Source organism: Terrapene carolina, unplaced genomic scaffold (assembly GCF_002925995.2).
Source record: "Terrapene carolina triunguis isolate 2854851 unplaced genomic scaffold, T_m_triunguis-2.0 Scaffold130, whole genome shotgun sequence".
Taxonomy (NCBI): Eukaryota; Metazoa; Chordata; order Testudines; family Emydidae; genus Terrapene; species Terrapene triunguis.
This window is the reverse complement of record NW_020664481.1, coordinates 2,747,584-2,759,267: the sequence shown is the minus strand read 5'-3', so window position 1 is coordinate 2,759,267 and position 11,684 is coordinate 2,747,584. Positions and strand designations below refer to the sequence as shown.

Here is an 11,684-nt window from a genome sequence, read left to right as displayed (position 1 = left end):
CTGCATGCCCCACACTTGGGGAACGTGCAGCAGGGAGCAGTGCCTGGGTGCTGGCTCTGTGGAAGCTCTTCTGGGGGATGATATACAGGTGCTGGCTGGGGGGGGGCTTGCAGCCTGCGGAGGGGGCAGGGGGAGCTGTGAAATCGGCTGGAGCTGCCTGGTCTGTGTGTGTCAGGAGGAGTTAGTACAGAAGCAGCCTTTGCAGCAGCTCCCCAGCGGAGCGCCGATCTCGGATGTGCAGTAGCACTTCCCACCACAGCCTGTGCCCAGCGGCAGCCTGTTTAGATTCATTGCCGTCTGCTGCCCCGGCAGGGTTCTGTTTGCAAGGTGTCTGCGCACCAGAAAGGGCCCCCATCCTGATCCTTGTAAAGTACCGAATACAAGCAGTGTCTGCTGGCTTTAAATTCCGGGGGCTGGGAGAGCACCACAGTCCTGTTGGCTGGATGGAAAAGTCCAAGGCAGCCCCATTGGCTGGCCAGGAATCTGCTCCTAGTTCCTAGCCCCTCCCAGGACTTATATAGAGAGATTCTTGTGAATCCCACTAGAGCAAACTGTACCACCCTCTCCGACAGGGAAGGGGAGAAGCTGGAGCAACAGCTGGGAAGACGTCAGGACCTGCAGCGGGGGTGGGGAGGGCTTCCTGCTTGTGTCCGCGCATTGCAAGCCCTTGAGCGCCACAAGGGTGAGCCTCTGGAGTGAGTCCCTGGTGCTCCAGCAAGGAGCCAGGCTGCCTCTCGGAGCCCTTCCAGCCTGGAGCGCACAGAGGTGTCTTGCTGCTGAAGGCTCCCAGAGAGCAGAGGGGCCCTGGGTCTCGGGGCAAACCCCACCATGGCATTCACCATGCTGAGACCCGTGGCAGCTCACATGCTGTACCCAGACCTCAGCATGCTCTCCGAGGATGAAGAGAACCGGAGCGAGAGCGACGCCTCGGACCAGTCCTACGGCTGCTACGAGGACCTGGAGACCAGGAGGAAGGTGGCCAGGAAGACAGGCCAGGTGGTGATGGTGAAGCAGAGGCAGGCAGCTAACGCCCGGGAGAGGGACCGGACGCAGAGCGTCAACACAGCCTTCACAGCCCTGCGGACCCTCATCCCCACCGAGCCCATGGATAGGAAGCTGTCCAAGATCGAGACCCTCCGCCTGGCCTCTAGCTACATCTCCCACCTGGCCAACGTGCTGCTGCTCGGAGAGGGCTGCGAGGACGGGCAGCCCTGCTTCAGTGCCATCTATGGCTCCAAGGGGGAGCTGGACAACAAACAGCCCCGCAGCATCTGCACCTTCTGCCTCAGCAACCAGAGGAAAGGGGTAAGTCCATCCTCCCAGCTGGGCGGTGCTGCCCCTGCTCAGCCAGCCACTGGCAAACAGGATCCCTTTGAGAAGGGAGGCTGGGAAGGGAGCTCTGCATTTGGACTGGCAAAGGCCCTACCTAGGTATAGAGGGATGTCGCTGGGGTGCGTGTGGGAGGGGAGGGTGCTGGGTTTTAGGTATGGGGATGAATGCAAGCAGAGGTGTCAGTGGGACTCCGTGGGGAGTGCATGGCCGAGTGGCAGGAGGATATGAAGGGCGAAGGGGAAGAGGTGACAGCTGGCACAGACTGTCTGGAATCAGGACAGGCGGTAGTTCAGACTGAGCAGGATACTTGTGCGGGTTGGGGCGTGCAGGGGTTCACTGAGATGTAGCTGCTTTCGGCCAAATTCCTCCCTTCGCTACACGCACACAGCTCCCGCGCAAGTCCCCGGGCCAAACTCTGCGCTCCGGGTAAATCCAGAGCTCAGCTCCGTGGCACTCCAGATTCACAAGGGGGCCTGGGAGAGCAATGCCTGGCCCAATGGAATAATGCCCCGGCTACCTGGGCTTGTGTCGTGCCTTTCAGCTGAAGGTCTCAACAGTGAGCAAATCTCATTAGTGCCCTTTTACAAATGGGGAAACTGAGGCCTGGAGGGGTGCAGTGATTCATCCTAGCTCACACACAGCGCGTCACTGAGGATTGGAACCTACTCCTGAGCCCCGTCTTAGGCCTAATGGCTGCAGGGCCAGGCTGCCTCCGCAGGCAGATCCAACTTACTAAATAGCTCCTGAACACTGAGCGTTTCACGTAACATGCACTAGCTGTCCCATTAACGCCAGTTTAAATGCATAGTCAAGAGAATGTAGGGCTCTTCATTGGACGTGTTCTCACTGTCTTCCACCTGCCTTTTCTACAAGCCCCTGCCTTGCACAGCACACCTGCTCCGGTGGTTGTATTAGGGGGCGTCTCAGCTTTCCCTGGACTCCTTGGCTGTCTCACTCTTCATGGAAACGCTGAACTCCTGCCCCTGGGCATAGAGGCAGAGCAGAGAGACTCTAAAGAAGCACTGGCCCCTCCTGGGCGAGGCCTCCTGCAGACGCCTTCTGTGCCAGTATCATGTAACTTGTTCTAGTTTCCATGTGCTTGGTTTGATTTAAGGTAGAGCCAGGCCTGAGACCAAACTGTGGATGCGTTATATTGAACCCCCTTCAGAGCCTGAGAGTGTCTGGCCCCTGGGGTCGGACCAGCCCTCTGTAGGAATAAAATAGAGATGCCAATATTGAGTCTGGCTGCAGCTCGATTCCCAGCTGCCCCCTCGCCCCAGGCTGTGGGGGTGATTGCTTGCAGGGCCTACTTTCACCGCCGCTCACGTTCTAGGTACTTTTTCACCTGGAGTTACCCCATTGCCATTTAGCTCAAGGGAGCTAACACCTTTGGAAAGGCAGATCTAGATACTTCCCAAATGTTTGTTCCTGCCTACACATGTTCAGGTTTTACCTTCCTCCACTAATATCATAACTAGGGCCCTACCAAATTCACGGTCCATTTTGGTCAATTTCACGGTCATGGGATTTTAAAAATCATAACTTTCATGATTTCTGCTATTTAAATCTGAAATTTCATGGTGTTGTAATTGTAGGGGTCCTGACCCAAAAAGGACTTGTGGGGGGGGGTCACAAGGTTATTGTAGGGGGGGTTGCAGTACTGCTACCCTTACTTCTGCACTGCTGCTGATGGTGGCGCTGCCTTCAGAGCTGGGCAGCTGGAAAGCGGCGGCTGCTGCTGGCCGGGAGCCCAGCTCTGAAGGCAGCGCCACCGCCAGCAGCAGCGCAGGAGTAAGGATGGCACGGGATGGTATTGCCACCCTTACCTCTGCGCTGCTGCCTGCAGAGCTGGGCCCTCAGTCAGCAGCCGCCGCTGTCTGGCCGCCCAGCTCTGAAGGGAACAGCGCAGAAGTAGGGGTAGCATGGCATGGTATTGCCACCCTCACTTCTGCGCTGCTGCTGGCGGGGCGCTGCCTTCAGAGTTGGGCGCCTAGCCAACAGCCGCCGTTCTCCGGCCACCCAGCTCTGAATTCAGCGCAGAAGTAAAGGTGGCAATACCACGACCCCCCTAAAATAACCTTGTGACCTCCCCTGTGACCCAACTCCCTTTTGGGTCAGGACCCCCAATTTGAGAAACATTGGTCTCCCCCCCCCCCATGAAATCTGTATAGCATAGGGTAAAAGCACACAAAAGACCAGATTTCACGGGGGGAGACCAGATTTCACAGTCTGTGATGCATTTTTCATGGCCATGAATTTGGTAGGCCCCTAATCATAATCTTCTGCCTGTGACATCATAACCTTCGCCACGGCAGTCAGCTGTGAGGTCACAAATAGGATGTTGGCATAACGTGGGGAATAAAGAGCAGGAGGAGATGAATTCGAAAGAGACAGAAATCTTGGGCCTAACCCAGCTCCAAGAAATCAGAGGGAGTTCACTGAGGTCAGGCCCTCAGGATCTGGCCCCTGCTGCAGCTCTGTCCTGAATGGTGCAGAAGGAGAGGAGAGAAACACAGAGCCGCTTCATTGTCTCCACCCTCTGTAGACTGTCTCCTGGGAAGGCTGTCGTGTGGTTTGAGCTGGTGCTGGGTCAGGACTGGGAGTCCGGAGTCCCTAAATGCAAAGCTCATCTGGGCAAGCTCTCTGGATGCACTCGATTCAGCGGCGGCTCCAGGCACCAGCGCTCCAAGCACGTGCCTGGGGCAGCAAGCCGCGGGGGGCGCCCTGCCGGTCCCTGCGAGGGCGGCAGTCAGGCAGCCTTCAGCGGCTTGCCTGCGGCGGGAGGTCTGCCGGTCCTGCAGATTCGGCAGCAATTCGGTGGCGGGTACGCTGAAGCTGCGGGACCGGCGGACCTCCCGCAGGCATGCTGCCGAATCCGCGGGACCTGGGACCTCCAGCAGGCATGCCGCCAAAGGCAGCCTGCCTGCCGTGCTTGGGGCGGCTAGAGCTGCCCCTGACTCGATTACCCTCTGCACACTGCCCGGCATGCACACGCTGACCCCAGCGCTCACACACTGCCCCGTCCCTGCACGTCGTCTCCAGGTCAGACAGCCCTTCTGCACATCAAACCGTTCTGCAGGCCAGGAGGGTACAGGGCTGGAGCCTCCTCCTACTTATCCCAGCTTTACCCCGGTGTGACTCCACTGGCTGCAGGCTCCTCCTGAGCTACACACTGGCCGGGCACTCTCACACCCACAATCCTCACTGAGATTTGTCCCCAGTTCCAGTTTCTCTCCCTTTATTTCCCACCTCCCCCCCGTCTCTTCCCCCATCTCCTTGTCCATCTCTCCTCTCTCTGGCTATTGAAGTATTTGAGCTGATGGGTTTCAAAAACACAACAGATGCTCAAGAGAGGCCACTTCCCACCTGCCCGTGCACTGTGCACCCCCAACATTTGGGCCTGTACCTGAATGGCAGACCCAGGCCGGCACCCTTGTCGGTGCTCTGGTCTGCAGCTGTTCTCAGTGGCCCAAGGACTCAGGCATGGGAAAGAGGGAGACCAGATCTCAGCGGCCCGAGACGATAACCAAAAAGCCCTCTCACCCCCTTGCTCGGCTGGCAGGATGGGGGCGGGACGGAGAGAAGTATTCAGCTATCGATGGAAGCCACCTTTAGGACCATCTCTCCCTCCCAAGGCAGGATTGTTTCCCACAGAACATTTACTAGTGCCGGGGCAAGCCTAGCTTTAAACGTCCCAAGCAATGGAGCTTCCACCACTTCTATAGCCAGATAGACCTCCCCTGTCAGGAAGCTTCCTCCCTATCTGCATTTCCTCCCGCTGCTCTGAGCCCTAAGGAAGGAGATTGTAGTGCTTCGAGAGCTGATCCGCGAGCTCTGGCACGGACAGTTGCAGCAGGGCCTGCACACCAGCCTGTGGGAACAAGGGCAACTGTCTCTAAATGGGAAACAAGCATCTGCAGCACTTGGGGTTGCTTTCCCACAGCAAAGATGCGGCGAGAGGAAGGGACTTGTTCAGCAGGTCACTGGGAAAACTGGGACTAGAGCCCAGGCCGTCGGATTCCCCAGTGCCCTAGCCACAGGACTTCACTGCTGCCTCTCACTAGCCGTGTCGGTCAGGATCAGGTCTCTGCATCGCAAAGTGCCCCCGACACATGAGGGGGGCTGAGGAGCACAGCAGAGGCTGCATCAGCAGAGCTTTGAGGGGCCCTGCCCCAAAAGGAGGGCTACTACAGATCAGGATCGGGGCAGGGCTGGACGAGCCGGGAGAGCTGCAGGGCCCGGCAGAGGTGCACAGGTTGGGCCTGGGTCTGGGGCTGCAGAGCAGTTGGGGTGAGAGAAGCTGGTACAGTGCAACACCGTCAGCACTGTCTTGAGCTTCGCAGAGGGGATCGGCCTCAATGTAACGGGCACCAAATGCCCTGCACAGGAGAGGGCAGGGCCTGGTGTCACATCTCCTAGCCGATTCCCACAGCACACAGGGACCCCAGGGTAGATCATGTGTTACCATGGTAATCAGGATTCCTTGAGGGCAAGGCCCCTGCCTAGAGCCAACCCAGGTCCCTCTCTGCATGGCGTGGAGGGTGGACGTTCAGTCCAGGGGGTTAGTTTCCTGGACATTGGCATCTGCTCACAGTACCTGCTGGGACCTCTCCCTGTCGCAGGCCCTGCCCCACCGTCTCACACTCCTGAGACAGGCTAAGGAACACAGAGCAGGACACCTCATTTTGGTTAGTGCAAAGAGCTCCTCTGGGAGGGCAGGAGCCGCTCTGGGGTCATTGTCCCCAGAGATTCCAGGCCTCTCTAAATGGGCAGTGGGGATGCCATGGGGGGGTTGCAGTGGCTCCCTGGGGGCCTGGGGCAGAGGCACAGTCAGATGGGAAGATCCCATGGTGCTTTCCAGCAGAGCAGAAGTTTGTTCCTTAGCCAAAGTGTCCCCTCCTGCTGCCCTAGGCTGCGGGGTGGCTTGTGACGTGCTCCGGGCTCCCTTGTGAGGGGAGGCTCTCAAGCAGCTGTTTTCCTGGCCAGTGGCTCTCTCTCTCCTGCAGCCTGCTCTGACGCGTACCAGCCAGGATAATCCTCCCCAATCCCAGTACTTGGGGGTCAGTCCCAGGTCGGTTCCCCCCCAGGGGCTTCACTTCAAGAGACGAGGGAATAAACGTAACTCCAAAAGGATTTAAGAGCTAAATTCCTAGCCGGTGGGTCCCCAGGAAAGAGACCGGGAATTTCCTCACTTTCCAAAGTAGGGACTCATCATGACTCAGGGGGCGCTGGGAGTGGGGAGAGAGAACTGTGCTTCGTAAGCTTCCACCTCTAGAGCTTAGATGTCACGTTGACCTTGATAGCTAATCCCTGGGCACCCATCACACCGGATCCCGTCCTCCTGGCCATACCAAGAACAGGCGAGATGTCAGCATGCCAGCTCCAGCCCAGGACGGTCTCCCGGCCCGTGCCCGTCTCTCAGACCCACCCCTTCGTCTCAGTTACAGAACTTGCAAATCCATCCTCCCTGTGTTCCCTGCCCTGGCGATTTGGCCATTCTGCCACCTGCCCTTCTGTCGTCCAATCACAAGGCAGAGTACTACGAAAGTCACAGCACCGCATTGCAGCCAGGCCTCCCTCTGGAGCCTGGAAACGTGACAAGACGACATGGCCGGAGCCTTGAGTCCAGCCGTCACTCTCAGGGCTTTAGTGCTTGGGGGATGGACTTTCCACCACGCCCTTCCTTTGCAACCACACACACACCCCCCGTTCCAGGGAGGTGGGAACGCACCCCTCTGGCCTGGGCTCCCCGCGACTGCCCCAGCTGATCTATGGAGAGGCACAACCTGTTCCCAGTGGTGGAATAGCCCCAAAGGAGGCCCCTCCCTGAGTGATGGTAGCACGGGCCTTGTTAGCAGAGTCACGTGGGACGGTCGCCCAGCCATCCCAGATGGAGTGTGGTGTAGCACCCCTCCTCCAAAACACGCTGTGGGGCCATGGCTGCACAGCTCGGTCTGTTGGCAAGAGCCCAGAGGAGTGGAAGGAGCTCTGAGAAAGGGGTGGATCCCACCAGGACTGTGCTGTCCCCTGAGCGCATTACTAGGGTTTTCGTCAGGCAAAGTCCCCAGCAAAGTCAGGTAGAAATGAGTGAGGACTTCCTGCTCTGGTCCACCGTGCTCCTATGAAGAGCTAGCAAGGCAGCGACACCAGCTACCACAGCCCACAGCAAACTCTGCGGGAGGATTTTCCTGTTCCCCTGAGCGTCTCTACCCCCACCCCGAGATGCAACCGTCTCTGGGCTTTTCTCTGCCTCCTGCTAGAACAGTGGCTCAGGGCACAGTCCAGCTGTCTGGGATCACAGGAATGCGGTGTGGGCATCGTGTCTCCAGCTTTCCCCTTCCTTTCTTGCAGGGCAGCCGGAGGGAGCTTGCGGGCAACTGCCTGAAGGCGCGAGGGGTGAACCCAATGCGGGTGCCGCGGAGATGAGCCCGAGCTGTGGGAGCATCTGCCTGAGGAGCCAGGCCAGGTGGCCGAACCCCAGAACACATAAGCTTGATAGTCCAGCCCGGGGTGGGGGAAGGAGCAAGGGACCCCTGGAGCTCAAGGAAAGGAAAGCCTGTGTGAGATGAGCCCACACTCCAAGGACTACACAGAGACACAGGGAGCTGGGGCTGCGGCTGCACCGACTTGGACTGAAAGGCAGGACGATGCTCTAGATGCAAATAAGAGAGAGAGAGAGAGAGCGACCGCTCCTCTGCCATCCACTGTGCCTGTCCCTCGCGGCCAGCGGGAGCCCGGGGGCAGCAAGGCTCACTGACCCCTGGAAGGGGATGTTGGCCCAGTGGCTGCAGGACAGAGGAGCGGGCAAGGGCAAGCGTGTAAAATATCGTTCAATGGTCAGTGTCGATACAGAGCTTTATGAGAGTTAAGATTATTGCAGGTCTCCATGGTCACTGGTTTTTTTTTTTTTCATATTCAGCAGGTTTGAAAATAAAAGTTATTTTTTTGATCATTTGGTGGCTCTTTTTTCATTGTTTCCCCCTCAGTTATGCTCAGGACACACAGCTCCAGTCGGAGGTGGAGGGCTGGGAGTCTCTCTGTTGCGGGGGCTGACAGCAGACTGGCTTGGCTTCCCCCAAGGGCATTTTGCTTCTGCTCTGGAGGTCTTGATCGGGTGCCCAACCTGGTCTGGTCTGCAATGTGTCTGCGGCTGGCTGTGGTAATGCAGAGACCCTGGTACTACAGGAGTCATTCGATGTGCTGCCAGGAATCGGCATGTCACACGGGCTTCGGTTAGTGCTGATGGCCCCGGCTCAGGGAGGAAGGAGGATCCTGGGAAAGGTACGAAGATACGGGGGTAACTCACTGAGTCCAGGGAGCTCGTGACTCATTTGCTGTCGGACACAGCTGTGGAGTAGGGCAGCCTGGGAGTCACTTCCCAAGCCCACAGGATTCCCTTTTATAGAACAGACACACCAAGGGTTCCCTCACCAGGGACAGCTCTGAGCTCTGGGATCCTCCAGCCCAGCTCCGTCCCCAGCCAGAGAGATGCAAGGTCTCTCCAGTCGGACAGATGCTGGTCAGCTGGGGATGATCGACGAGAGTTGGAGCTAAGGGGATGCCAGGAGACAGCAGTTCCTCAGGGGTCCACAGGCAAAGCAGTGTGAGGAAGGCCCCAGGCACTGAGCCCCATTCACCTTAGAATGGCCAGACCCCTTTCTCTCACCACTGGGACGAGGAAGGCATTTCCTCCCTGTACACACCCAGGGGGCGGGGGGCTGGGGAGATTCCCCCCCCCAGTTCATATACATAGTCCTGCCATGCCAATGTCTCACTCATTCTGGCTCATGCATTTTCCCTCCCCGATAACCTCTGCCACTGCAGCTGCACCTTTGCCCCCTCAAAGCCCACCTGAGGTGCAATGCCAGGGAGAGCAGGAGAAACAGCAGCATCCCCTTCCCTGCCTCCATCTCCTAGAACCGGGGGGGGGGGGGGGGGAAGAGCGGCTTGGGCTGGTCCAGAGGCAGCACCCTCCTGGCTGCCTGCTCCCCAGAGATGTCTCCCTCCCAGCTCCCTTCCCCCAGGGTTTGATTTATGTAGTGACAGCCCGGCACAGCTGTGAGAGCAAGTCCCCGTCAGGGACAGGGTGGGTGGGGAGAGGCTTGTTCTCAGCGTATCTAATCTGTACCAGACCCCAATAAACAGCCGTGAGATTCTCTAAACATTTCTGGGACACAGAATCCCCGGCCTTGGGTTTATTGGGGGGCCAGGGAGGCGGGGGGGGGGCTTGTGTTCTCTAAACAGCCATAGCTAGACAGTTAAAGGAAGATATCGTTTTCCTCGGAAGGACCAAGGCCTGCAGATCGTGGCCAAGCCCAGAGCCGGTATTGCGGCTTCTTAGAGGAGTCACAGCTACTGACTGTAGCCTGGGAGTTCGCGTCCCAGCGGCGCTGCTGGGTGTGCTACTACGCACCCCAGCTAGGGGCGTTGCTGCTGGGCTGCTCGCTGGCTCCAGTGCTGGGAGTGTGGAACCCAACAGCACTAGTATTGCTAGTGCACGGCTCCTGTGCACGCCAAGGCACACGCCCCTCCCAGTGCTGCTAACATGGCAAGCGCTGTGTACGTGCTAGGGACAGCTAACTCCGGTAGTGCAAAGCCCGCTGCCACGTTCCACTGGTGCAGGGGAGTCCAGCAGGGAAGGGGTTAAACCAGGCCCATGCTGGTTTGCAGTGGAAAGGGGATCTGGCCGAGCATGCTTTCTGTGGAGGCCCATAATAGTCTCTTCCTCCCAAACCCCGGGCGTGTTCTTTTCATCCCAGCTCGGTGCTGCCCGGAGATGCCGCTCTCTCTGCCTGCCTCCCTCGCCCTCTTCCTGATCTCGGACACCCTTGGCACGGCTCCTGGCTGCTTTCTCTGAGACAGGAAGGTGTCCCCGAGTCTCAGGAAGGAAAAACACTCAGGGCTGAACCCACAACGACCGTCTCTGAGGGGCTGAGGCTGGATGGGCTCCAAGCCTGACATCACCTGGGAACTGGAACCCGAACTGCAGCTGCACTTTGCTCCTCTGTTTTTTTTTTTTTTTTCCCCTGTAACTTGTGTTTTTAAGGATTCTTTTTATAGAACTTCTCTTTTCCCTCCCAGATACTTCAGGCTTGCTGAGATTTTAACCCTGAAGGGCCAAAGGCTCTGGAATGCAGAGGGGCTGGGGAGTCGTCTTCTCCCCCAGGAGCCAGGGCTCTGTCAACCGCTCTGTTACACTGTGTGTGCCATGGGCGATGTGCAGAGGGGTTGTTCCAGCAGGGAGAATGGTGGGTAAGCGCTGCATGAACAGAAGGGGGACGGTAGCCAAGCAGGTGGCACCAGGGCCCAGCAGCACAACAGAGGTCTGCTCAACCTACTGGGCTTGGCGGGAGGTTACCCAGCTGCCCCGCAGGAGGGCAGCACAATGTGGCAAAGATGCAGCGTTTGATGCTGGACTCAGCGTTGACCCAACAAACATGGCGTGGGCTGGGCTCTCCACTGCCATGCGCCCCGTGCAGTCCCTTTGGGCCGGACTCATCCTAGTGCCACGTCATCGTCGTGGGGGCCGGAACTCCAGGGACGAGTTCAGCCTGGTGCCATGTGGGGAGTCAGGACAGAAACCGAGCCTCAGACTGTGGGAGGGGGAGAGTGCCAGGAACATGGGGACGGGAGTCAAAGCGAAACTCGGTGTTATGTGGGGTGGGGGTGGGAGTGGGGTGAGGGACAGGGCTACAGAGCAGGAGGAAGTGACTAAACCTGAGCTGGATGAGCAACTCTGCAAACAGACAAAACCCAGGGCTGTGGGTGTTGAACCAGACCCTGGAGTTTCTGCCGCCTGTCTGTGAACTGAAGACACTGGGCCTGATTCTGTGCTCACTAACAGGGGTGCAAATCAGGAGCCAGTCGTTACACTGGGATATAGTCAGGGTAAGTGAGAGGAGGTTCAGGCCTATGGCACTAGACTGATTTACAAGGTGCCCTTTGTTAAAACATCTGGCTGCTGTTTCCTAGCCCCTATTGTCCCTTGGCTCCTCCTCAGAGCATGGGTCTGTGCTACTGAACACACAGAACATACCATGAGGTGGCTTATCAGAGCAGCGGCTCTACCATCGCTGGGGGTATGGAAAATGTATCCAGAAATGTCCTTTTTCTTTTGTAAACACCCTATTCCTTGGTTTACTAATTCTGCAAAGTGCTGATTAGCCAAGAGTCACAGCCCATCCCGAGTCACAACCAGTCTCAGATCACCCCAGAGTCACAGCCTATCCCGGAGTCACAACCCACCCCAGATCACCCCAGAGTCACAACCCGCCCCAGATCACCCCAGAGTCACAGCCTATCCCGGAGTCACAACCCGCCCCAGATCACCCCAGAGTCACAACCCGTCCCAG

The 11,684-nt window shown here is 58.0% G+C and overlaps 1 protein-coding gene across 1 annotated transcript; it reads left to right on the top strand.

The window, feature by feature from the left end:
* Positions 1–585: 585 nt before the first annotated feature.
* Positions 586–8,245, top strand: TCF15 (transcription factor 15). Its single transcript, XM_024200941.2, has 2 exons — positions 586–1,305; positions 7,684–8,245. The coding sequence occupies exons 1-2, from the start codon at positions 829–831 to the stop codon at positions 7,756–7,758; spliced, it is 552 nt and encodes a 183-aa protein (XP_024056709.2). The 5' UTR covers positions 586–828; the 3' UTR covers positions 7,759–8,245.
* The last annotated feature ends 3,439 nt before the right edge of the window (positions 8,246–11,684 follow it).

Coding starts and splice junctions, on each gene's coding strand:
- TCF15 (XM_024200941.2), top strand. CDS start 829: ATGGCATTCACCATGCTGAGACCCGTGGCAGCTCACATGCTGTACCCA. Junction 1,306..7,683: donor TCAGCAACCAGAGGAAAGGG/GTAAGTCCATCC, acceptor CCTTTCTTGCAG/GGCAGCCGGAGGGAGCTTGC.